This window comes from Protopterus annectens, chromosome 2.part1 (genome assembly GCF_019279795.1).
Source record: "Protopterus annectens isolate FY-2018-M chromosome 2.part1, PAN1.0, whole genome shotgun sequence".
Lineage (NCBI taxonomy): Eukaryota > Metazoa > Chordata > Ceratodontiformes > Protopteridae > Protopterus > Protopterus annectens.
The window spans coordinates 502153047-502180457 of NC_056729.1; the positions used below are offsets into that span (position 1 = coordinate 502153047).

Below are 27411 nucleotides of genomic sequence, written 5' to 3' on the forward strand. Positions count from 1 at the left end.
TGCTAACACTACAGCAGCTTCTTCCCATGTTGGGCAAGAAAGCATGGCTAGTAACGATGGACCTCAAGGAGGCATACCTGCATGTCCCTATCAGACAAAGTTGCAGAAGGTACCTCCGTTTCATTGCAGGTTCAACCCATTACCAATTCTCTGCACTGCCCTTTGGCTTATCTACTGCGCCCAGGGTCTTCACAAAATGCCTGGCACCAGTAATTGCATACTGCAGACAAAGAGGAATTCAAATATACCCATACCTGAACGACTGCCTCATCCAAGCAGAAAGCAAGGACATCCTCTTACAACATCTGGCTTTTGTAAAACATCTTCTAAGTTGCCTGGGGTACACAGTAAATGAAAAGAAATCAAAACTAGTACCCTCACAAAATACGACATTCCTGGGTGCCAGCTTGAATACAACGGCCCAGAAGGCTTATCTGACGCCAGACAAACAACTACAACTGACTCAATATTTCAAAACAATGGCAACAAAGACCCTACTCCCTGCAAGAAAATTTCTGCAGGCCTTGGGCTTCATGGCATCTTGCATACTACTAATACCATTTGCAAAGCTGCATATGAGGAAATTACAGTGGTACCTAAAAAGCGTATGGTCTCAACACAGCCACAGCTTGGACACAATGATATCTCTCATTCCTTGCCTACAACAGGAGTTTCTATGGTGGTCACAGGCATGTCACCTCAACAAGGGTCAGCCTTTCACTTTGCCCCCAACCAGACAAACTATGACAAGAGATGCATCCGACTACGCCTGGGGGGCACACATGGCAGGACACTGCGTTCAAGGTGTATGGACTGCAGATCAAAGAAATCTGCACATCAATCAAAAAGAGATGCTAGCTGTACAGAATTCTCTGACAGCCTTCAAGAACCTATTACATCCAGGACAACTTACAATAAGGACAGACAACACCACAGTAATGTGGTACATAAACAAGGGGGTACACACTCCTACCCTCTATGCAGGCAAGCAATGACCTTGTGGAACACAGCACTGGCTTACCAAGTTCAGTTACAAGCTCAATTCCTGCCAGGAAAAAAGAACACATTGGCAGATGACCTCAGCAGATACATCATGGATCCCCACGAGTGGAAACTGGATCCACAAGTATTTGCAATGATAACTCAAAAATGTGGCCTCCCAGACATAGACCTGTTTGCCAGCCCCCAAAACTATCAGCTAACAAAATTTTGTATAAGGACACTTCATCATCAAGCTTGGAAAGTGGACGCACTCTCATTCAGTTGGAAAAACCTGACAGTATATGCCTTCCCTCCATTGCCTCTCCTCACACAGGTGCTTCTGAAAGTCAGAAAGGAGAGACCACGACTGATACTCATAGCCCCAGACTGGCCACGCCAGCACTGGTACCCACTATTAAGGAATATGGCCCAGGGCCCACCTTGGATTTTGCCACAAATTGCTCATTTGCTCACACAGCAAAACAATCAGATTCTACACAGCCAGCTCAAAACCTTAAATCTGGCTGCATGGCAAATCAACTAAGCATCCAGCCAGCTCCTCTTTCCCAAGCAGTTATGGATGTTCTTCTGGAAGCTAGGAGGCCCAGCACCAGGAAGGCCTACTCGGACAAATGGAAAAGATTTTGCACCTGGAACCAAGCTAAAGGCCAAAACACACTTCAGCCTCACATGCCTCAGATTCTATAGTATTTAACTGAGATGTTGCACAAAGGACTTTCTTTTTCTTCCATTAAAATCCATGCATCAGCTATTTCAGCCCACTACAACACGGATCCACCCTTATTTTCACATCCACTTCTAAGGCAGTTCCTCAGAGGGACAAAAAACATTAGACCCCCCCAGGCGAGCACCTACACCAACATGGGACCTCAATTTTGTTCTGGAAAAACTTACGCTACCTCCCTTTGAACCAGCTTTCTCTGCAGATCTACAGTTTCTATCATGGAAGACTGCCCTGCTGCTAGCAATAACTTCAGCTAGAAGAGTCTCAGAGCTGCAGGCACTAATGGCAGTGGAACATTTCCTCATTTTCCATCAAGGCAGAGTTTCTGTACGAACTAATCCTTCCTTCATGCCTAAGGTGGCTTCCAGTGTGGCTTTAAATCAAACCATCCACTTACCCACCTTCTTCCCAAATCCACAGAACAAAGGAGAAAGACTCCTGCATTCCTTGGACATTCACAGGCAACTTCGTTACTACTTGGATAAAACTAAGGTTTTCAGAAAATCTGACCAGCTCTTTGTATCCTATGCTACAGCTTCACGAGGGAAGGCTATATCAAAACAAACCATTTCCAAATGGATAGGACATGGCATTCGTTTTTGCTATACCCATCATGGAAAACCAGTTCCTGCTACCATTAGGCCCCACTCTACCAGGGCAACAGCTACATCTACAGCCTTCTCAAAGGGGTTCCAACCAAGGAGATTTTGGAAGCTGCAACTTGGAGTTCAGTACACACCTTTACCAAACACTATCCCTTACCACTTTACTCTAAGACTAGAGCTGGCTTCGCCACTGCAGTTCTGCAGGGCCTTCTAGCCTTCTCTAACCCTCTGACTCCTCCACCCATCCTTAGCTTTGGGATTCTACCCAAGTGTGATGACTGCAGCAGGGTAACACGATGAACATAGTACAGTTTTGTACCTACCATAAATGTAGATGTTCGAGTGTACACCCTGCTGCAGTCCAGGTTACCCTCCCTCCATCCCCTCTGATCTAACTGGCTAAATCTCTACAAAACCTCCCTGATGTATTTGCTTGTAGCTGGAGGGATTTTGTGTTTGTGCTAAAACTTCATAAATTGGTACTAATTACTGACCACCTTTTTGGGGGCACCTGACATCTGGGGCAAGAAAAACTGAAGAAAATGGCGTCGGGTGCATTATATATACCCCTGGCGCACTGACAGGGAAGAAGCGACAGCAACCGACGCTGGACCAAGACTTTGGAATTCCGGCCGACTGTGGGACCGCCTGACGACAGGATAACCCAAGTGTGATGACTGCAGCAGGGTGTACACTCGAACATCGACATTTATGGTAGGTACAAAACTGTACTTTGTGTACACTTACCATAAATGTAGATGTTCGAGTGTATTCACTTTTGCAGTCCGGGTTACCCACCCGCCTTCCCCCATTCTATACCTTTTCTTTCCTTCACTATACTTAAAAGCCTTTGTGGTGTATTTGCTTTTAGTTGAAGATAAAGTTTTTGTTTCTAAAAATGCATTTGTATATATTTACGGTTTACTTATATATATATATATATATATATATATATATATATATATATATATATATATATATATATATATATATATATATATTTTTTTTTGCTCCCCATTTGGAGGGCACCTGACATCTGGGGCAAGAAAAACTGAATAAAATGGTGTCGGCTGCATGTTTTATACCCTTGACGTCATGGAAGAGGAGACAGCAACCAACGCAGGACCCAAGACTTTGTTATTCAGGCCGACTGAGCGCAACCTGCCAGCACTTTACCCAAATGTAATGACTGCAACAGTGAATACACTCGAACATCTACATTTTTGGTAAGTGTACACAACTGTACTTTTTCCTCCTCCTCCTCCTCAGATAGGGGAAGGGTTTACTCAAGAATGTTTCAGTGCTACAGAAAGAAAATTCCTGGAAACCAGTTCTGGATCTTTCTTTCCTGAGACAGTTTGTGATAGTAACCAAGTTCAAAATGCTTTCAGTTCACAACTTATTACCTCTTCTTCCTCATTTCAGTTTTTTTTTAGTAACCTCAGATTTAAAAGATGCATGTCATGAAATTCCTATTCATGCTGATTTCAAGGCATTTGTTAAGGTTTTCTGTGTCTGGATCACATTATCAGTTATTTGCCGTGCCTTTTGAGCTATCCACTGCCCCCAAAATGTTCAGATTATCTAGCTCCTGCAAGGCTATGGCTATCCACATTTTTCCATATTTAAACAACTTGCTTTAGCATTGCAGAGTCTGTTTTGAAAGTTTCCGAAATGTCTTACTAGGGTAAGAGATCTCCTACACAGGCTGGGATTTCAAGAGAATATTCAGAAGTCTTTTCTGACTCTCATCTGATGTGATTTTGTTTCTGGGGTGCCTGGTAGACACCTCAGTGCCGAGATCTTTTCTTCCACAGGAAAAGGTAGATCTGTATTTAAAACTTTTCCAGGGGTTTTCCACTCAGACTATTGTTTCAGCAAGGGAAAACCTCAGGAGTCTGGGTCTAATGACATCCACAATTCTCATGATATCTCTTGCAAGATTCCACGTAAAAACATACAATGGTAAATTAAATCTCTTTGGTCCTAGCATCAACATTTCAATGATTTGTGAGAATGGAAATAATTTTGTGGATACATGAAACTTCTCAGATTCCAGGTCTCCCATTCTCCCTTCTTGCTCCAAAGCAGTTAGTCACAACCCAGTCTAGGGTTGCCACCTTTTCAAATGCCCAAAGTGGGACATTTTTGGTACAAACGTCAGATTTTGCAGAGGAAAACTTACCCAAGGCCAGTACAAAGGACGGAACTTCACTTTTTTGCCTAAATAAAAGCTTATTCTTGTAGCATTTTAGTTGCTTATTCTGTTTCTTATAACATTTAGGTGTTTCAGATACAGAATAACTGTTTTATGCAACTATTACATAAAATATAGGAAATATTTTTGTCGTAAAATCTCAAGACATTTTCCATTTTTTAAATTTTTTTGCAGGACACAGCTGCCCAAAGAGGGACTGTCCCTCACAAACTGGGACAGATGATAACCCTACAACCCACACACTAGGCTTTGCTTGGGGAGCAGTATCAATGGGTAAAAATGCGAAGCATCTTTGGGACAAAAGACTGACCAAAACAGGTAAACATAAAAGAGATGCTAGCTCTTATAAATGCTCTCAGTTCTGTGAGTCATATGTGGTCCTCGGGACATGTTCAAGTATTTACTGACAGTCCCACATATGTGGTACATAAATAAGCAAGGGGGAACCAGACCTTACTCCCTGCGCAGACTAGCCATGTTGGCATGGAGTATAGCTTTACAGCACAGTCTCACTGTGCAGGTATCTTAACATTCTGTCAAAACAAAATTATGTGACAGAGAAGCTAAGCAGGACTATGGCAGACCTTTATGAATGGAAATTGAATCAGGAGTCTCCCAAGATTTGATCCATCTGTGGGGAATTCCCCAGGTAAACCTTTGATCTGTCTGTGGGGGATTTCTCCGGTAGACCTTTTTACTTCCTCTAAACAACCAACTGGTAGAAGTCTGCTCCAGGACTCTTTGCAAGAAGGTCTGGAAAACAGACGCCTTTCCTTTTTCTTGGGCAGGAATGTTCCTGTATGCTTTTCCACTGATATCCAGTTTACTTCTGAAGAATCAAAAGGACTCCCCAAAGGTTATTATGGGAACTCCATTCTGGCCCTGGCAGCAGTGGTTCTGCCTTCTTTTGGAATTGGCCAGGGACAGTTACCACAAGCTTCCTTACTGACTGGATTTACTCACAGTAGATCCGGAGTGTTTGATACATCCTAGCTCCAAACAGCTACAACTGACTGTCTGGATGATAGGGTTTTAATACCTTGTAGGCATAAATACAACTTGTTCCACCTGAAAATATAGTGAGTCCTTTAAAGGAAAAATGTTATTGTATACAATGTAGGTTCATTGGCTAAATGACAGTATCGAACAAAATGTCTAAGCTGATTGCATTTTTTTCATTTTACTTAGTCCATTTTATGTTCAGTTTCAAACTTCTTCTCTTCTCCCTTTTTAGAGGTTCTAGATCTTTCATCACCAGATCTTACCCCAACATTAGCCTTCCTATACGTCTTTGGAGAAGGAGGTTCTGTCTTCTTCTTTTTAGGACCAAGTGACAGTTAGTTAGCTACCATGTGTCTTACCACTAGTTCAACAAGTTGATCCAGAGTAGTAGGGTTTCCCTGTGACAGCCACCATTTTCTAGCATGCCTTTCAAGAACCGGTCAGGAATTATTATCCCCACTACCTCTGACATTCCATAGACCTCTGATCAGTGCCATTTATAGACTAGATAAATTAGGTCAACTATATATAACCAAGATGCCTTCTCTGAGCTGTAGACTCAGGAGTGATACCTTTGGGTCCTTAAAGCAGGTGTAATGTTGTTGCAGACCAGTCTTTCCACTTTCTGTTTGTCATAATTATTAGCAGCGACAAACTGTAGTTCATATTAAACCTTCTATGCTTCCCCAGAGAGAAATAGAGTGATGGTCCCAGCCTTTGTATTTTTAGGCCAGCTCCTGCATTCAGCAACCCTTTTAGATGTTGGGAGAAAGGCCTCTGTCATAATTTGCATTCCATCTTCTGTAAGAAGGATGGAATTGGTCTTAATATGTTATACTTCTGTTGGCATAGGCAACACCACTGGGTTAAAAAAAATCCTGCAGGTAGTATCCAGGCTTTCACCAGAGACATTTTTTCTTGTAGGGCTAATACTGAGCTGGAATAAGTGCTTCCACACACTTTTAGTTTTTCTTAAGGGAAAAAGTTTACTTGTTTCATGTTTGCACACTGTATAAAGTCTATTACTGCAGAATAGTTGCCAAAAAATCCTTAAGTAAAGCTTTCTCCATCTCACAGTATGATGCAGTACTTGTACTCAAATGATGAACCACCTTTCTGGCTGCTGCAGTATTTAAAGTGATGCACAATTTATACCCAAATGAAAAATGATAATGTTACTGCCTCAAAGTTTTCCCTTGTACATACACGGGGTACCAACAGGAGATGGAGAAAATTAAGGCATCTGGTGTTACAGCTTAAAGATTTTTTGTTCTGTATTTCAGTCTTTTTTAGAATTGGTTTATGATAACACAGGTTGTGAGTAATTTTGTAAAAGCAGTCTTAGTTCTTTGCTACATGTTAGTATTCCAGTATCTTCAAACCTAGTTGTCAGTAGTTGAGAACTGTTGCTTAACTAGGATGTGAGCAGGTTGTACAAATACTCAGCAGTTTTGCCCGTATTGTCAGTATCTTAGGATGAAGTTTTCTCCCTGCATTTCTCCACCTCATTTGACATTTTGTGGGTTCCTGGTCAAGGACCAGGGTAAAAAAGCATTCCTGGTCTTGATATTTTTAAGTGAAATATTTACTTCACTGGTTATTTTTCTTTCAGGAGAATTCAAGTTTATTTGCTTCAGGTACAAGTGAGCATCAGTACAGAATTGCCTAAACCAAATAATTGCAGGAGTATAGTTTGTTTTGTGACCTTTAACGTCTGTATAGATGATGGGCTTATTTCATTTGCTAACAATACAGTTTATTCATAACTGCATACAGTTCCTGTATCAGAGACCAGAACAAAACGCATTTCATGTGTTCTTCTTGAAGGCAGAAATGAACAGACTGTACCCCCAGTATACAGAAGATGTTCTTCGTGTTTCACTGTTGCAGTCATCACATTTGGGTTATCCCTGCCTGGGTAGCCTTCGGCCGGCCCGAATACCAGAGACTTAGTATTTCTGCATTGGTTGCTGTCACTTGAAGACTGACATCAGGTCGCCAGTAGTATAAAGTAAGGCAGCCGACGTCATTACATCAGTCTTTCTTGCCATGGAGCCTGAAGCAGAAGCAGTTCGCACGAGTGCTGGTCAGCCACTACCTGAGTTTTCGTCTACGGAATTGAAGTCTTCTAAAGCTAAGTAACCTGTCGGGGATCCTTTTTTCTTGCACTAACTGATGTCAGAAAAAAGTTAATTGTATCGCCTGTACAAAATAAATACCACACTGAGACTTCCACTCTTACTGTGTCACTTGTTTAAGTCCAGGCCACGATGTCCCTCGTAACTTCTGTGCCTTGTTCAACTCCAAAACTATCCGTCGTCAGGCCCTTATTGTAGCCAGATATTTTCGCTTACAATCCTCAAATTCCGATATGGCTTCGGTAAGCCATCCGACAGCAGATCTTCCAAAAAAACGTAGACAGAGACCGCACAGGTCCAAACCTACCGACGAAACTTCCGTTAAGGTAGTAGTCAGTTCTCTGGTACTCAGTGAGGTGCTTTTGCAGCCCCTGATGCCCGCTTCTATTGATTCGCAGGTCGCTACCAAGACCCTTTCGGAGTCCGGTATGCCACAAAACTCTTCTTTGACTAAGGACCCTGCGGTCATGTCTACCTTGGAAGGGTCCGGAGCCACTGAGCAAGCACCAGCTTTTGAGGAAGTCCTTCGCACTACCGAATCTCAACACAAACCGACGTCTTCTTTTGCGACTACCGTTCTTTCTAAAGCTACCAAGTTTCTTAGGCCCAGGATACGAACCACACCCAAGAAACAGACGACCCACTCTCAGGTGTCTGCTACCTTGCCTCAGTCTCAGATACTTAAAATGGTGGAAGACCTTATCATGCTGATCGGGAAGCCAAGATACTCCCTCCAAAAGGAAAAGAGATCTGTCCCCTGTAGTTTTGTCTGAACAAGAGTCAGATGAATCTGATGCGTCTGAATATGAAGACATGCAACCCCTTTCCATTTATGAGGATTCTGATGCAGAAGATTCCATTCCTTCAGCCTCTCCCCCAGGGGGGTTTTCCTTTGGGGAAACCCTGCATACCTTAAGGGAGCATTTCCAATGGGAGAGTCAGGGTTACCCTCAGTCTAAAAAGAGATAAAGCAACCTCTTCTAAGAATCCCACCCCCTCAGACAGGGATTCCCGAGCATTGGACAGATGGGGTAAGAAAGTATACACCTCAGCTACTCTTGCTATCAGGACACTAAATTGTCAGTTCCATATGCTGAAATTTCAGCAACATACCTTGGAATTCCTTAAACAAAAAATGTCTTCCTTTCCTGCTTGGGCAGAATCTAAAGATTTACAAGAGTTAATGCACTCTGCAAGTCAAGTAACTAAACACACCCTGCACTGTGGTTTTGATGCCCTAGAAGCTTCTTGCAGGGCATCAGTCACTGGATCTGTTGTTAGAAGGCATGCATGGCTTAAGGAACAGCCCCTACTAGATCATGTCAAATCTAAATTGTTGGGTGCCCCTTTGCACAGAAATAATTTATTTGGCACTAAGACACAAGAGGTCTTAAAAAAGATGGAAGAAAAAGCAAAATCTCTGCAAACAGTTAAGGATTTCTTGCAGGTCCAGCCCTCTAATTCAGCAGGCATCGTCCCTCCAAACACTGGTCCTTTCCTGCTCCCAGTAAACCGGCCCAGCCTAGGCCCCGTGGAAGCAGACCCCCCCCCCCCCCACCAGACAGCAGCACCAGGGAATGCAGAGATATAAGCAGTGGACTACCTCCACTTCAAAACTAGGGAGTTTTAAGCCACCCCCTTTTGGTAGGAACTCACAAAGGCTCACCTCCTCCATCCTCTCCCTCTGCCCACCTTCATTTACCCCTAGGAGGAAGACTCTCCTTTCACTTGAGCACCTGGGCAACCATTACCAAGGACCACTGGGTTCTGAACATTGTGTCTCAGGGATACAAATTTTCCTTCCACACCCTTCAAACCCCAAAAGGGTTCCCAGATTTACCACCAAATCAGTGGGCAGAGGCTCAAAAGCAAATCCTTTCCCTGCTCTCTCTGTGGGCAATAGAGCACATTCTTGCAGAACAGATAGGCTAAAGTTTCTACTCCAGACTTTTTCTGGTGCCCAGAAAAGAGGGCACCTGGCGCCCCATCCTCAATCTAAACATTGTAAACACCTTCCTGGTGATCCCAAAATTCAAAATGCTAACCCCTCCAGTAGCTTCTACCCATGCTGTCCAAGGATGCTTGGCTAGCCACCCTAGATCTAAAGGAGGCCTACCTCCACATTCCTATCAGGGAATCGTGCAGAAAATTTGTATGCTTCAGAGCAGGATCTCAACACTTTCAGTTCTCTGCGCTTCCCTTTGGCTTATCTACTGCTCCCAGAGATTTCACAAAATGTCTGGCTCCGGCCATTGCCTTTTGCAGACAAAGAAATATTCAGAACTGCATAGTCAAACGTTTGCTGAGATCCAAATAAGGGCTGGAGTCTGAAATTGAGATGAAAAATGTATTTTGCCATGACAACCAAAATAAAAATACTTATAGCACGTAAATAAAAACACCAGAACACATAAACACTATGACCAATGATAATACAAACTTCATCAGATGTGAATACCCCTAACTGAAAACCGTGAACTTATATATGTGGCTGAGAATCTTGAAACAATCTCTATCTAGGAGCAATTAATTTAAAACCAATCACATTTCCTAGCTAAGTTTAAAAAAACATTAAATATTCAATTACAATCAATCATTTAAAAATCAAATATGTATAAATAGATGAATAATATAGGTATTGGAAATTGAATTATGTAAGATGAAACGACAAATGTATATAAATGTATAATGTTTGCTAAAAAATGGTTTAGTTTAAAACAAATAAATAAATAAGTAAATCAATGAGAGTGGGTGAATGAATACTTTACTACCATCTAGTGGCCATATAGCAAATTAAAGTTTAGCAGCTCTTAGTTTAAGAACTGGAAGAATGGAGAGCATGTCGTTCAAACCTGGCTTTCTTGTAGCCTCCAAAACAATCTGCCAATAAAGCTCCCAATATTCGAGTTTGGCCTCCCACATGCCCCATCTTATTTCTTTGGGTACCACTTCCAGTACAAAAAATAGAAGTGATGTTTGTTGACATACTACTTTGTGACGGAAAAGAGCATTATTTATATATTCTTAGCTAATTTCATAAAGATGCTCATAAATTTGTGTTTTTAATTTTATTTCTCTTACCTATATAAAATGAATTACATTGCTTGCATGAGGCCAAATAGACCAGACCACTAGTGTTACAATTTGAAAAGCAGTTGCTCTTTATATTTCTGTCCCTACTGACAATTTCTATAAAAAATCCATTGTATATATAGGGGCACTGAGAACACGAACCACGTTTAAAGGTGCCTACCTTCCTGTTATTACCATGTACAGAATACCCACCTCCAGTGGGTATTTGAGTGAATGTTTAAAACGGAACATTGTACCGAAGGACTTGCGAATTTGTAAATACCCCAGCAGAGTCAAAGAAGGCTCTGAATTTCATTCTGACTTAATTAAAATATTTGATAGATGTAGCTTAGAGATTATTAAGGCTATTGTAGATGAAAATGAAAGGGAGAAAGTGTTTTTATTGAAGGAAGTGGAAATGACAAATGAATGTATTTTAAATGATCTTTTATTTACAGTGGAAAATGAGAAAGCAAAGTACCATGATATTTTTGTTAAAGTTGCTAAGAAATGTATTAATGTAAAAAGGAAAGAAGGAAAATTAAAAATGGATATCAAAGAATATAAGGAGGGTGTAGCGTACCCCAAACCCCAGACCCTTTCATAGTTTTAGGGAACAAGAAACAAGGGGACATAACAACAGGGTTGGTACAGAAGAACTCTTTCAAGAGGTAGATTTTGAGGCTAGGCAGATTATGTATGATGGGGATATCCCTTTAGAATATCCCCCGCTGCGGAGATCGGATAGGATAAGGAACAAGGAACAAGTCCATTACAATTACCATACTTAGAGGGAACCCAGGGAGGAAAGGATGGAAATGATCAGTGAAAGTCATGACACTATTACAAAACAAGACAATATTTACACCTTCAAAGATTATAAAATATTTAATTATAATGTTTTAGATATCAGTATTGAACATTTTAACCTATTCTGAAAAGGTTTTAAGTTCATACCCTCAAGGAAAGTCAATATTTCTAGAGCTGTAGTAGATCTGAAACTTTTTATTAGGAAAAATAATTTAGCCCTGTTTTTTTGTAATGAATTAAAGGACAGGCAACCCTATACGTGTCTGAGGAAGAAAAGCACTTTTAACCCACCACTCCACCCCCAACTTAAAAATCTAGAAGAACAAAAGGGTAATTAGGAAAGAAGTAAAGGTCTTCCCCAATCTTTCCAAAGATGAAAAGAGTTTATTAGATTCCTTCAAAGCTGACAGAACTGTGAGAATAATGCAACCGGATTTGGGGGGGGGGGGGGCACAGTTGTGATGGATAGCATTCTTTATGAATACAAAATGAAAGAACAGTTGAGTGACAACAGATATTCAAGGGCTTCTGTTAACGAGGTGAATACAGCCAATTCAAGAATTAATGTTATGCTTAACGATTTACTATTGGAGGGTTCCATTAATCTTGACACTTTTAATTTTTTAATGAACAAGAATTCTAGTGTTTCATCGGGCCACAAGGACCATTTGGACCCACCACTTAGATTAATTGTGTCATCAGAAGGCTCAATTACAACCCCTTTAGCAAAATTTGTCGATGTCAAATTAAGAGTTATCTTTAAAAGGCCCAGCTGTGCTGAAGGATTCTTGGGATGTACTGAGACAAGTAAAACCTAGCCTTTATAAAGAGGAGATGTTATTTGTAACTTTAGATATTGTTGATCTCTTTGGTTCCATCCCCCATGATATAGGTTTACAATGGTTGGAAGATTCTATGAGAGATAATGGAAATCTTAATAATAATGATTTTACTAATTGCCTGTTATTAATGGAAATAATACTTGTATTATGAAGGTGAGTTTTACAAGCAGATTAAAGGGGTGGCAATGGGGACCAAATGTGCACCGACCTATGCCAACATTATTTTGAGTTTGTGGGAGAATGGATTTGTGCTCAACAGTGAATTCAGTAGTAGTTGGTCCTTATACAGATGTTTTTTTGATGATATTTCTATTTTTTGGACAGACAGTAAAGAAAGATTTTTTGATTTTTTGACCTGACCAAAGGGCACTACCAATTTCTGGATTTTACTTGTAACATTAATTATCAGGAATTAATTTACTTAGATGTTAACCTCTCTAAGGGGAATGGTAATTTTTCTTCTAAGGTACATAGAAAAAGTAGCTTTTCGAATTCTTACCTTCATTATACTAGTGGACACCCATATTTTCAAAAGAAAAACCTTATAAAACGTCACTTGGTAAGGATTAGTCGCATGACATCTCATGATAAAGATTTTAAGATAGAATGTTGTCCTCTTGAGGATATGTTCAAAGAAAGGGGATACCCTGAATGTTTAATTCAGAAAGTTACCTCAGAAGTTTCTGAAGGTAGAAGGAATAGATTTGCTCCAATACTTGGAAAGGACCTACCCATGGTTACCCCCTCAGGGACTCCAAACAATACAGAACATTTCAAGGATTGGGATGATGCTTATATCATGGGTTTTAATGGTGATACAGGGGTCATTAGGTATGTTATTAACAAGGAATGGGAAGGATTTAAGGAATTTTCAGATCTTAAACACCCTTTACGATTCACATACAGAAAAGATAGAAATATCAAGAATTTATTTGAGTTTGGAGGTGGGTATTCTGTACATGGTAATAATAGGAAGGTAGGCACCTTTAAATGTGGTTTGTGTTCTCAGTGCCCCTATATATACAATGGATCTTTTATAGAAATTGCCAGTAGGGACAGAAAGGGTGGCCTAATGGTTAAGGTGTTTGCCTTACAAACAGAAGGTGCAGGGTTTGAGTCTCACAAGGGATAATTAGCCAAGCTTAAAATGGCTTGCAAGGGCAGTTAGCTTAGTACTAACCTATGATATAAAGAGCAACTGCTTTTCAAATTGTAACACTAGTGTTCTGGTCTATTTGGTCTCATGCAAGCAATGCAATTCATTTTATATAGGTAAGACGGAAAGAAAATTAAAAACACTAATTTATGAGCATCTTTATGAAATTAGCAAAGAAAATATAAATGATGCTCTTTTCCGTCACAAAGTAGTATGTCAACAAGCAACATTCCTATTTTTTGCACTGGAAGTGGTGCCCAAAGAAATAAGAGGGGGCATGTGGGAGGCCAAACTCGAATATCGGGAGCTTTATTGGCAGATTGTTATGGAGGCTACAAGAAAGCCAGGCTTGAACGACATGCTCTCCATTCTTCCAGTTCTTAAACTAAGAGCTGCTAAACTTTAATTTGCTATATGGCCACTAGATGGTAGTAAAGTATTCATTCACCCACTCTCATTGATTTACTTCTTTATTTATTTGTTTTAAACTGTTTTAATTCATTTTTTAGAAAACATTATATATTTATATATATTATTTGTTGTTTCATCTTACATAATTCATTTTCTAATACCTATATTATTCATCTGTTTATACATATTTGATTTTTAAATGATTGATTGTAATTGAATATTTAATGTTTTTTTAAACTTGGCTAGGAAATGTGATTGGTTTTAAATTAATTGCTCCTAGATAGAGATTGGTTCAAGATTCTCAGCCACATATATAAGTTCATGGTTTTCATTTAGGGGTATTCACATCTGATGAAGTTTGTACAAAAACGTATTATCATTGGTCATAGTGTTTATGTGTTCTGGTGTTTTTATTTACGTGCTATAAATATTTTTATTTTGGTTGTTGTGGCAAAATAAATTTTTCATCTTAGTTTCGGACTTGGACCCTTATTTGGATCTCATCAGTTAACTTTTGACTGTGTTCCTTGTTTTATTTGTTCGCTTACATCTCTGTATTCGAAATATTCAGATTTACCCATACTTGGACGACTGCCTTATTCAGGCAGACAGCCAGGAGAAGCTGCTCAAGCACCTGGCTTTTGTAAGGACCCTACTAACCTCCCTAGTGTACACAACAAAAAGAAATCCAAACAGGTGCCCACCCAAAGGATAATCTTCCTGGGAGCAAGTCTGGACACAGCTTCCCAGATGGTATACCTTACTCCAGAGGAACAAATTTTCCTGACAGCCTACTTCTCTCAACTAGCCACCACGCCCCAGCTAACCACAAGGAAGATCCTGCAAGCTCTGGGGTTCATGGCAACTACTCATTCTATATGCCAGACTGCATATGAGGAAACTTCAAGGGTACCTAAAGAGCCTTTGGTGCCGATACTCTAAAGACCTGGAAACCCTTCTACTCATAATTCCTAGCGTCAGAAAAGATTTTCTTTGGTGGGAGCAGCATGCTCCCACAACAAGGGAATGCCTTTCTCCCCACCCATCACCGCACAGACCCTCACCGCAGATGCATCAGACTACGCTTGGGGTGCACACCTGGACGGCAGGTGCATACAGGGCCAATGGAGCCCACAGAAAATCCCTCTGCACATCAGTCAAAAAGAGATGATGGCTGTGCAGCACGCCTTGATAGCTTTCAAACCCCTTCTCTCTCCAGGGGCTCTCCTGATCAAAACAGACAACACCACTGTGATGTGGTACATGCACAAGCAGGGAGGGACAAACTCCTAAATTCTATGCAGGCTGACCATGACCCTATGGCACATAGCCTCTGCTGTGCAACTACACCTGTTAGCACAATTCCTACCAGGCTCTCTCAACTCTCTGGCAGACCAGTTAAGCAGAAATCGTCTGGATCCACATGAGTGGCAACTCAACAAAAGTACCTTCACCCTAATAACGCAGAAATAGGGAACCCCGAAGGTTGACCTCTTTGCCTCCCACACCTATCTTCAGCTCAGCAAATTCTGCACCAGAGAGCATCACTGCATGGCTTGGAAAGTGGATGCCCTGTTCTTCCCCCTGGGTCAAGCTATCGGTCTATGCCTTTCCTCCCCTACCTCTCATCCCCAGAGTACTGCTCAAAATAAGGGAGGAAAAACCAAGGACCATTCTTATAGTTCCAGACTGGCCCTGGCAGCACTGGGTACCCCTTGCTGCGCAGCCTGCCCTCACTACCCCATGGTATCTTCCTCAGATTCCAAATCTCCTGACCCAGAGGGAAAGGGAATTCATGCATCCCCAATTGCAGACACTCAGTTTGACAGCTTGGCTTATTCCCTAATCCCGAACCATTCTGCCATCCTCAGTAAACAGGTTCTGGATGTTATCCATGAGGCCAAACATACTAGCACCAGAAAGCCTTATGCTGATAAATGGAAAAGGTTCTGCACCTGGATCCAGGCTACGGGAGTCAATATGGCACAGCCCTTCCCTCTCTCTCTTCCTGCATTACTTAGCTGACCTATTACACAGTAGCCTCTCTTTCTCCTCTATAAAAATTCATGCCTCTGCTATTTCTGCTCATTTCCCACTGAGCAGCCTCTTTTCTCGCACCCTTTGATCACACAGTTCCTAAGAGGGGCTAGTAACTTGAGGCCACCCAGAAGGGCACCAACACCAGCTTGGGACCTTAACTTTGTATTGGAAAAGCTCACCCTGCCCCTTTTGAACAGAGCTAAAATTTCTCTCCTGGAACACCGTCTTTTTTCTGGCCATCACTTCAGCCCAGAAGAGTCTCTGAACTCCAGGCACTCATGGCTGTGGAACCCTTCATCATCTTCATGCCGACAGGGTTTCCATCAGAACTAACCCATCCTTCATGCCCTTGGTGGTGGCCAGTGTGGCTCTCAACCAATCCATTCATTTTCCCACCTTTTTTCCTAATCCCCAGAACAAGGGGGAAAGGATTATTCACTCTCTAGATGTGCACAGACAGCACAGATTTTATCTAGGCAGGACTAAATCCTTCATAAAGTCTGATCAGTTGCTGGTTAGCTTTGCTACAGGGGCAGAAGGTAAAGCCATCTCCAAACAAACCATTTCCAAATGGATAGCACACTGCATCCATTTCTGCTATAAACAGCACGGCAAGCCTCCCCCAACGGGGTCAGGACACACTCCACCAGAGCAGCCTCTACCTCCGCAGCTTTCCTCAGAGGAGTCCCCACCAGGGATATCCTGGAGGCTGCCACCTGGACATCTGTTCACACTTTTGCCAAGCATTACCACCTACCTCTCTTCTCCAAATCCAGGGCAGGGTTTGCCTCTGCAGTCTGGCAGGGCATCCTAGCCAACCCCTAGTTTCATTGGCAGCCTCCACCCTTTTCCTCAGCTTTGGGAATCAACCCAAATGTGATGACTGCAACAGTCAAACACGAAGAACGTAGTACTGTTGTGTACACTTACCATAAATGTAGATGTTGGAGTGTATTCACTGTTGCAGTCCTGGTTTCCCTCCATCCCCCTTTCTTCTCTTTCTGCTTTTATTACCTTTCTAACTTGCTGTTCTCCTTTCCTTACAAGGAACATATTGGTATTTATTTTCCACTGGTGGGGTTTCTTCCACCAGAACCTGGACTCCTACTTGGGGGCTCCTGACAGGTTAGGGCAAGAAAAACTGATGTAATGGCATCGGCTGCCTTACTTTATACTACTGATGACCTGGCATCAGCCCTCAAGCGACAGCAACCGATGCAGAAAATACTAAGTCTCTGGTATTCGGGCCAGCCGAGGGCTACCCTGGCAGGGATAACCCAAATGTGATGACTGCAACAGTGAATACACACGAACATCTACATTTATGGTAAGTGTACACAACTGTACTTTTTACACATTTGTGGTAGACATAAGGGGCAAGTTTCCACTCATTAGCAAACAGAGGTGCATAAGTAATAGATAAACCATCTAGCTTGTCTTACATTCAGAATTCTCCCCAGAAACTAGCACTTGTCTGTATGAAGGAAAATAATTTTAGCAAAATACTCTTCCTTTCTTCAGAAGGAAATGATTGCATCTCCAAAGTTGCTCTCTCTTCCTCTGAAATGGAGGACTTTTAAGTCTCCCTCATTCTACAGCTGGAGCTAGTTTTAGCTTCCTCTTACTAAAACTCTGCACTACCTTAGCTTATGTCGATTATACATCAAGTCAAGTATACTCATCTGCAGTCCAGCCATGGACTGTGGTATCCAAGCTTCTTAAATGCTGCATCTCCCTCCCATTGCTGAGTTGGGATGGGAGATATTTGTATTCATTCCACCTCTTAACTATTTTTTTTTCTTTTTCCAGGGGCAGGTGTATGTGTTCACTGGCATGTCTGGTTATATTTAGGCGAGTTCATAGTACCCCTCAGGTATGTCTACAGATGTTGTTTTTCCTCCCAGGTTCCCATGGGGACCGCAGATGTTGATTTACATTTCTTAATGAAAGGTCAAGATCATAACTGAAATAGCAGAACACAAATATGGACCCAAATTCCAAGCAAACATAATAGTTATGTTCTGTAAAGCACAGTAAACACAAACAAGGTATTTATCTTACTTTCTTTGTCCACCTACTTTTTTAAAATCCAGAGTTCTTTGGGCACATTATCTTTTTATTTTTGTAATACAGTTCCTTTCAGCCTTTTTGTGTTACAGAAATGTTGCAGCTTAATTCTACAATGGGGTGGTACTGCTTGGGATTCTTCCCAGCCTAAGAACCAATTATTGAGAGTCCTTCGAGTTAGTTACAGTATATGCATTCTTAGCATATTAGTTTATCTGTGATAACAACTCTCCTTGGTGGGTTATTTACTCCTGTTCCCCAACAAGCTGGTTTTCACTGAACAATGGGTTCCTTGTGAGTTTGGCGAGTTATATATTGATACTTTAGTGGATTGTACTGGGGGTACAAATCCTCATTGTGGAGTATTTATTTAAAGATAGGTGCTTGCCAGGAACACAGAGGAAAAACTGATGAGGATGGGAACAAACACACTAGTTAACACATGTTGTCACAACATCTGTCATCATGGGCATACAGTTGTCATTGGGTGCAGAAACTCCCCAAAAGTTACCATGATTAAGATTGGTAGAAAAAGGGCATTACGGTATAGAACCCATCCAGGTGATCATCTTTGTCTGGTACAGTAAGAATGTATCTGTCATTTTCTCAGTTTCATTTTTACTTAAAAAAACTGAACTGTGCAACAGTCATCACAGGTTACATGGAGAACTCGCACCAGGCTACGTCAGTGGAAGACCATTGTGAGTCGTTTGTGTTGATTTGTATAGGGTGTCAGTTGGAAGGATTATTGAATCGCATTAAATGTACTGATTATAGGGCAAGCATTTTTAGGACTTGATGTGTACATTTCAGCACTTTTTGCTCCAGGGTAAATGGAAGTATGACAGAGGCTTTCTTTTAATGCAGTTATGTCAGCTACAGCTTCCCCTCGTTTGTTGCAGCTGTTCATCTACTGGAGTCATGTCCAGCTCCTCAGATTTCCAGAGTTTCCTGTTATCAACTTGTCTGTGATATGCCAGGTGTGTCCCTTTATGGGATAAGTCTGTTTTCTTTATGAAGACCAGGACCTAGTGTTTTGGATGATGATTTACAAGGCGAGTTTTGAGCTTTTATGAGGCAGTCAATTTTTCTTGGCTTTGAGGAGTTATAATGTGCAGTCCAGTCTCCAGCTTAGGTTACACAAGCTAGGCAAGTACTTTTGATCCCTTACAACCCCAGAGCTGGGCAGCTGCTACTTTTTCATATCCCTCACAGCCAACCCTTCTTTTAGTCTTGACCCACTGTCAAACTCTGGTTACCAGAAGCAAGGAGAATGCCTTGTCTTTGTGACAGCAGGCAGCTGGTAAGTTTTTCTGTTTTTCAATTTTGCAGTCACCTGCAGATATGTATGTCTTACTGTCTTGCTGTTTGAGCCATGGGAATATTCATTACTGAGGTAAATGCATTATTTTTTTTCTCCATTTTTGAAATTCTAACTAAAAGTATAAAAAGATTAACTCCTAATGAAGATTAATTCTTAATGTCCTGTGCCTTCTTTTAGGAGGAGAGGCTGAAGAAGGAACTGCATGTCAAATTGGAAATGGCTAAATTTCTTCAAGATACTATTGAGGAGATTGCTTTGCGGAACAAAGCAGCTAAAGGAAATGTCACTGCAGAGTTCTCATTATTTCTTCAAAAGGTAATGATCATTTGGATGCAATGTCTATAAGATCAGTTAAGTAATGTGACTGACAAGCTGCTTATGCAAAATTCAAATGATGAATAAAAATGTTTTTATAAAAAGCAATTCTTTTATAAGAGAAAAAATGGTATTATTTGTATTGGAGTCCAGACTTTTCACTGGTACTGTAAAAGTAAAAATAAGCTGCATATGGTATGTGAAAAAGGCTGTATTGTAGTAGGAGAAAAATCAAGCAAACAGATCTGAATTCACTTTTTTTTTTTTTTTGCTTAGAACGGGTAGTGAACATGTATGGGCCTGTACCAGTCTAGCTGAAGACTACTGAGAAGGGATTTCACAAACACGTCAGGTGTTGATTGCAAGATAGGTTAGGAAAATGGAAGTTATAGTGAATGTAAAGTATTTAATTGTGACTTGGCCATGGGCTTGTGGTGACAGTAGCCTCTGCATAAGCATGTAAAAAAGTTGCAGTTCACACTAAAATTTTGAATAGAGTCTTACCACTAGTAGATTAATTATTTTGGATCTCTGGTCCTCTTGATCTGAAGTAGTTAACTTCATTTGTTCATCGACCTGTGGGTATCGGATCCGAGCCGGCAACTTTATTCAGACAAGATCTGAGCTCCAAGCTCCTGCCCCTTACCCATAACCCCCTGCCATCCCTCTCTGTCCCCAGATCTCGTTTGCCGCGGCTTATTCAGGCATCTAGAATGAGTTTCCAAGAGTAGGGTTTCATGAGGTTTACAAAAATTACCTGTTTTTTCACCTAGTTTTTTACTTTAGTCTATAGACAAGTAAGTGTTGTTTTCCCTTTTCTGTTAAATTGATAATCTTGTTGGTAAATTTTCCTTTTGTTAGTTAGTTTAGTTTTCCCCCTCCCCCGTGTGTGTGAAGGTGTGTGCGGTTTTGGCCTATCTTATTACCATGGCTGAGGCCCCTAAAGCTTTCTTCTCCAAATACACCGAGTGTGGCCATAAGCTATCCCCAGTGGATGGCCACACTCAGTGTGTCATCTGCCTTGGGGTTGACCATCTCTCTTCGGGCTGCACAATTTGTGCAGCCTTCAACCCCAGGGCTTTGAGGGACAGGAGGTCGAGGCTGATTCTGGCGGGACTTCCACCCCCTGGACTCTGCTTCGTCCTCTTCTCCCTCAGCGGCACCAGCTGCGACCGCAGCGGTTCCGCCTTCCATCCCTGCTCGGGACTCACCCTCCCACCGTGGCTCAGGAGGAGAGGGAATCTAGGAGGGAGAAAAGAAAGGAGAAGCACCACAAGCGGCAGGCTGAAGCTTCCTCTTTGGCTCCGCCAGCTAAATTAGCCTCTCCTAGGACGTCCGGGCCTTCTCCTTCCTGGCTCCATTCACCTCGATTTGAGGAGGAGACCCAGTCGCCTTCGAGGTCTTCGAGGCGGCACTCCAGGCTAGCCTCGGTGGCCTCGTCTAGATCGACCCGAAGTTTGTCCGATGCAGATATGGACTGTGGATGATGCTTAGGTTTCTCCGGGCCCAACTGCAGATGGGAGTGCTCCTGCCTCCCCCCCTCCGGGGGGAGCTCGACCCCATTTTTTGCCCCGATTGCTTCTTCTCCGACCCACTACCGGGGTTCGGAGCCGTCGGATCCAGGCAGCATTGGAGCAGGGGGAGGCTCGGTGCCGATAGTAAACCCTACTTCGGCTCCGTCCGCACCCTCGAGTTTGTCGGGACCATTTTCGGATCTGAGCTCTCGGAGCCGTGAGCTGAGCTTCGGATCCGGAGGTGTCAGTGTGACTTCGGCTCTGTCTCGGTCGGAGCGTACTGGCCCTTCAGATCTGATTGCATTGGCGCCGGCTCCGGTCCACGCCTCGGATCCGAAGGGACTGCTTTCGGATCCTAGAGAGAGCAGTTCTCCTTTGGCGTTTGATGTTGTGGAGAGGGTCTTGTCGAGGGACTCGAGACCCCAGGCTCCTGCTGCGGTTCCACCCATCACTCTTTCTCAGACGGGCCTAACTTCCATCACCCGGCCCCAGGGACAGCCTGCGCCTACATCCCAGATAGTTCCCTTAGAGGAACAAGGTATGGTTGGTGAGGCATCCTCGGACAGCCCCCCACCCCCACCCCGAGGAGGTTCCTCACAAACATAAGTGCAAGAGGAGGCACTTGGACTCACCCGAGTCCCTGACAGAGGACACAGACTTAGAGGAAGGGGAAGGTTCCCCAAGGTCACCCCCCCGAGGACGTCTCCTTCAGCGACATTATGGAAATGCTTCATATTAGAGGGGGGGTAGTCAGACCAAAAACCTTCCTCCGATGAGTCTGTGTTTCTGGAGGCGTTTGACGCAGGCCCATCTACCTCTTGGGTGTCCCCTCCCGCCGATCCCCTGGTAGATCTGATCACTACCAGGGCATGGAAGGAACCGGACACTGTGGAGCCCATACCAAAGAGACCAGACAAAATTCTCAGTCCACCCACAGATTGGACTGTCTGGAGCAAGGGTGCTCTGGTAGATGCCATGTTGGTGGCGGCTGCCACCAAGAAGGAACTAGTCCAGGAGAGTTCTTCAGTCCACCCTCCCGACAAGGAGTCTCGGATGATGGACCGCATAGGGAAGCGGATGTTCGCTTCAGCCACCTTCTTAGTAAGGTCGCTGAACTATATGGCACATGTGATACGACTCCAGCGGGATCTCATCAAAGAATACGCCGGGTCGCCCCCAGAGTCCATGTCGGCTGAGGATAAGAAAACATTCTCCACTCGAATGGCCACTCTTAAGTCCATTTCGAACACTTCTATGCGGCTTCTTTCCCATTCCACGGAAGGAGCCGCTAGAGCTAGCAGAACGGGCATTGTCTTACGGCGGCATGCTTGGTTCCGTCTCTGTGACTTTGCGGAACCCTTCAAGGCATCCTTTGCAAATGCCCCTTTTAACGGCTCTTTGCTGTTTGGCAAGCCTGTCCACGACATGCTAGTCCAGAGCGAGAAAGACGGGAAGACGTTGTCTGCCATGGGGATCCGCTTCTCGGCTCCCCAGAGGTCCTTCTCCAGGAACCAAAGGGGACAAAAGAAGATTTGGTTCCGGAAATCCCAACAGTCCCGATTCGCTCCGGACCCCTCGTCCTTCAGAGGCAGAGGAGGACAGGGTGGACACCGGCCCAGAGGCAGAGGGGGACCGAAGAATTTCGGGTCGAGAAAACCTTTTTCGGATCGGCCCGCACAGCAGCCCTGAGGGGTTACCCGACTGCTCCACTCTGGAGGCAGTCGGGGGGCGTTTCTCGAGGCACCTAGCAGTAAGGGACTCCATTACAACAGATTGCTGGGTGCTTCAAATCATATCCAGAGGTTACACTATCCCCTTTTTGAATCTCCCTCTCAAATCCCGGAGCCTCCCTGATATCCCACCCAATCCAAGGGAGGCAGCAGCCACAGAAATAAAGCAGCTGCTAGAAAAAAGAGCAATCCAGCCCGTCCCCCAAGATCAGTCCGGATCAGGCTTCTACTCCAGGTTCTTTCTGGTGCCAAAAAAGACGGGGGACTTGAGACCAATCCTCGACCTGTCCACTCTAAACCTGTCAGTTGCCAAAGAAAAGTTCCGGATGGTCAGCATTCAAGCCATTCTCCCACTCCTGCAGGAGAATGACTGGATGAGCTCTATAGACCTCAAGGATGCGTACTACCACATTTTGATGGACAGACGATCCAGAAGGTTTTTCCTCTTCCGGCTGGGAGCCAGCCACTACCAGTTCAGGGTCCTTCCCTTTGGTCTCACCACAGTCCCCAGGGTGTTCACCAAAGTGATGGCAGTTGTAGCGGCCCATCTGAGGCTTCAGGGAATACAGGTCTTTCCGTACCTAGACGACTGGCTCCTGACCGCCCCCACCAGGCATCTACTGTGTTCAGCCAGGAATTACTTCCTTCACTTGGCCTCTCATCTGGGAATCTCAATCAATCTCAAGAAATTCTCCCTTCAACCAACTCAAACTTTGGATTTCATAGGGGCCAGGCTAGACACAAACCTGTTGAGGGCCTACCTAACTCCAGACAGGCTTCGAACTTTGACACTCCACGTGCTGGCCCTCCGACAATCCCCGGCTCCTCCAGCGGAATTGGTCCTGAGGGCGCTAGGTTCCATGGCTGCAGCCATCAATCTGTCACCTCTAGCTCATCTAAACATGAGGGTCCTACAATGGACCTTGCAGGTTCAATGGTCTATCCTGCAACATCTGCTAAGTGCATCTATCTCCCTCAGCAAGGTTTGCAAGAAATCCCTACTCTGGTGGATCCAGTCCTAGGATCTCCGGGAAGGGCGCCCCTTCTCTATGGCCCCACCCCAAGCCACGGTGACCACGGACGCTTCTCGCCTCGGGTGGGGGGGGCACTGCATGGGCAGAACCGTCCAAGGCCCGTGGACCCACTCAGAGACCTTGTTGCACATCAATATCCTAGAGATGAGGGCGGTGCTTTTAGCGTTGCAAGCACTCCAGGCCCTTCTTCCCTTAGGGACAATTGCGATTCAATCAGACAACATGTCAGTAGTCTGGTATATCAACAAACAGGGGGGAACCAGATCCTATCCTCTATGTCGAGAGGCCATGAGAGTTTGGGAATGAGCGATCGCCACCAACCGCTTTCTCATAGCAATGCACATTCCGGGTCGGTCGAACATTTTGGCAGACAGGCTGAGTCGAACCATCCTCTCACCTTACGAGTGGTCTCTGAATTCGAGAGTAGCGAAGCAAATCTTCCTCAAGTGGGGTCAACCTTGCTGCGATCTATTTGTGTCGCCTTCGAATGCAAAGTGCAGCGAGTACTTCGCTCTACTTCCTCCACCAGGGGAATCCCCCAGAGATGCTCTAGTCCATGTTTGGCCATCCGGTCTACTTTATGCTTATCCACCTCTTCCTCTCATGATAAAATTCTTGCAGAAAGCTCGTTGGTTGGGGAGCAGAGCGATCCTCATAGCCCCATTCTGCCTCGTCAAACGTGGTTCCCTTGCCTATGGTCTCATCTAGTCAGTCCTCCATGGATTTTGGATCCCATTCCAGATCTGATATCTCACCCCCTGGGGTTGACAACCCCAAACCTGGACAATCTCAAGCTCACAGCTTGGTTGATCCAGTTTCAAGTCATAACTAGGACTCCCGGTATCTCCTCTTCCGTTAAAGCTATTTTAGTAGCTGCTCATAAACCTTCTACTGGAAAGGTCTATAAGAGCAAATGGAAATGTTTTTCGATCTGGGCGGAACATAGAAATTTGGATCCCTTTACAGCCCAGATACCAGCTGTATTGGATTTTTTGTCATACTTATTTGATCAAGGTGCCAGCTCCTCCACCGTCAAAGTCCAATTAGGAGCAATTTCACACTTTCATGTGGGAAATTATCTCGGTTCTTTAGCTTCTTCCAAAATCTGCAAAACCTTCGTAAAGGGTACCTTCCTGTTAAGGCCTCCTGTTTAAGGATGCAGTCCCTCCGTGGGATTTAACTCTTGTTCTCCAGGCTCTTACTGGCCCTCTGTTTGAACCTGCAGCTTTGGTGGATCTAAAATATTTATCCTGGAAAACGGCCTTTCTCATTGCTATCACTTTGGGTAGAAGGGTTTCGGAGCTTCAAACCCTTTGTGGCAAACCTCCATATCTGGTCTTTCATAAAGACAGAGTTTCCCTCAGGACCAATCCCTCCTTCTTGCCTAATGTTGCCTCTGAGTCCAACATTAATCAATCTATCAATGTACCGTTTTTCCCCCCAAATGATCACAACAAAGGTGAATACAAATTGCGTTCTTTGGACGTGCACAGACAATTGAGGTTCTATTTACACAGGACTGCTGAACATAGGAAATCTGAGCAACTCCTTGTATCCTTTGCTAAACCCTTTTTGGGTAAACCTGTGTCAAAAGCTACATTGTCCAGATGGATTTCACAATGTATACTTCTTGCATATAAGAGTTCTGGCTGACCAGAACCTGTCGGAGTTCACGCCCATTCCACTCGGTTTCCACTTCTGCTGCCTTTTGGTCCAGAGTGTCCTTGGATGTCATTTGTTCAGTGGCCACTTGGGCTTCATCCCATACTTTTATTATCCATTACAAGCTGGATATAATTTCCAGAGGGAGGGCGTCCTTTGGCTCTGCAGTGCTCCGGAATATTCTTCCATGAGGACCTCCCAAGTTTTTTTTGGTAGCTGGGGACTCTGTCCCACAGGTTGATGAACAAATGAAGTTAACTACTTCAGATAAAGAAGTTATGTACTCACCATAACGTTCCATCTGAGTAGGTAACTTCATTTGCCAGCAACCAACCAACCCTCCCCGTCCCCCTCTGTAGTTCGTCCTTTTAGGATCTTTGTGCTTCCTGTACCAGATGACATCAGGTTAACATGTTTAGTTGATCCTTTGGTTGTAGTATTCTATAATGCTAAAGCAAACTCGATCTGAGGACAGAGAAGGATGGCAGGGGGTTATGGGTAAGAGGGAGGAGCTTGGAGCTCGGATCTTAGCTGAATAAAGTTGCCGGCTCGGATCCGATTTGGATCCAATACCCACAGGTTGCTGACAAATGAATTTACCTACTCAGATGGAACGTTATGGTGAGTACATAACTTCCTTTTTTGGCTCGATTGTCAGATTTCATGAGAGAGTGCTTGGTGTGGGGATGGGACATGGATGTGGTCTGTTTAAATATGTGGAGCTTAATCGATTAATTTTAAGAAATACTGTGCTTGCTTTTGATAAAATTTCAGCGTAACAGAATTCCTCTTAGTTGATTGGGGTCTTAGCTGCTGTAAAAAGTAAGCTGTGGTAATTTTAGGACTGTTATGTAATCAGTGTCATTGACTTGAATGGAGCATTTGCTGTTCTGGGTATCACTGTGAAGTATGAGCACAGAACTAGGAAGTGGGAAAGGCCTGACTTTCTAATGGACAGCAGGCATCTCATATTATATTTACATAAGTCATTGAAGCTTGTAGATGTGTTTTCAGTCAGTAATTAGGAGACTTTATAGGTAGGTACTAAGCTGTCTGCCTGAAGGGCATTTATAAGCCTAGCCAGAGTGTGTTGGCTTTCGCTGCCCCATTGATTAATTAACTGATCCTCTGTCAAGCAGAGCCAATGAAGTGATCCCAGGGGTGTATTTTCTGTTACCCATCCACTCGTTAAGGTTTCTCTTGAAGAGTGTTAGTAAGGGACTTTGCCTGATGTAATTTGGAATTCTGTTCCAAAGCATGGGGAGTCTCTGTGACAGGAATCTATCCCTCCAGCATGTTCTATATATTGTTGTGGCGAGGTTTAGCTCACTAGAGCACGTGGCTCACAGTGACTTGGATTTCTTTAGGTGGAGCATGTCCATCAATTCTGAGTTGGACATAGCTTAGTAAGTCAGGCAGAGATCACCTCTGAGTAAGCAATATGCCACTGAGTACAACCGGAGTTTTTTTAGTCGGGCTGCATATGACATATGTTTGAAACCAGTAATCTTTTTGGTGTGGTACTTTTGTTGTCTTTCCAGCTGTTGGAAGTGTCTTATGAGGTACATCCCGAATGGGCCATAGTACTCTATGATGGGTCTAATGAGTGACGAGTAGAGGGGCACTATAACCTCTTTATTTCTAGATGCGAACCCTTTAGTAATTAGATGGGCCACATAGAAGGATTTCCTAACTACTTTGGCAATATGATTGTCAAAGGAGAGATTATCATCTACCTGGGTCCC

General features: G+C 43.5%; 1 protein-coding gene across 1 annotated transcript in view; it reads left to right on the top strand.

Annotated features, from left to right (window-relative positions):
• Positions 1-27411, top strand: part of LETM1 (leucine zipper and EF-hand containing transmembrane protein 1) — a 1101007-nt gene that overhangs the window by 462117 nt on the left and 611479 nt on the right. The window contains exon 5 of the mRNA XM_044062295.1: positions 19589-19726. Within this exon, the coding sequence (XP_043918230.1) occupies positions 19589-19726 (138 nt within the window). The remainder of the gene's footprint in view (positions 1-19588; positions 19727-27411) is intronic.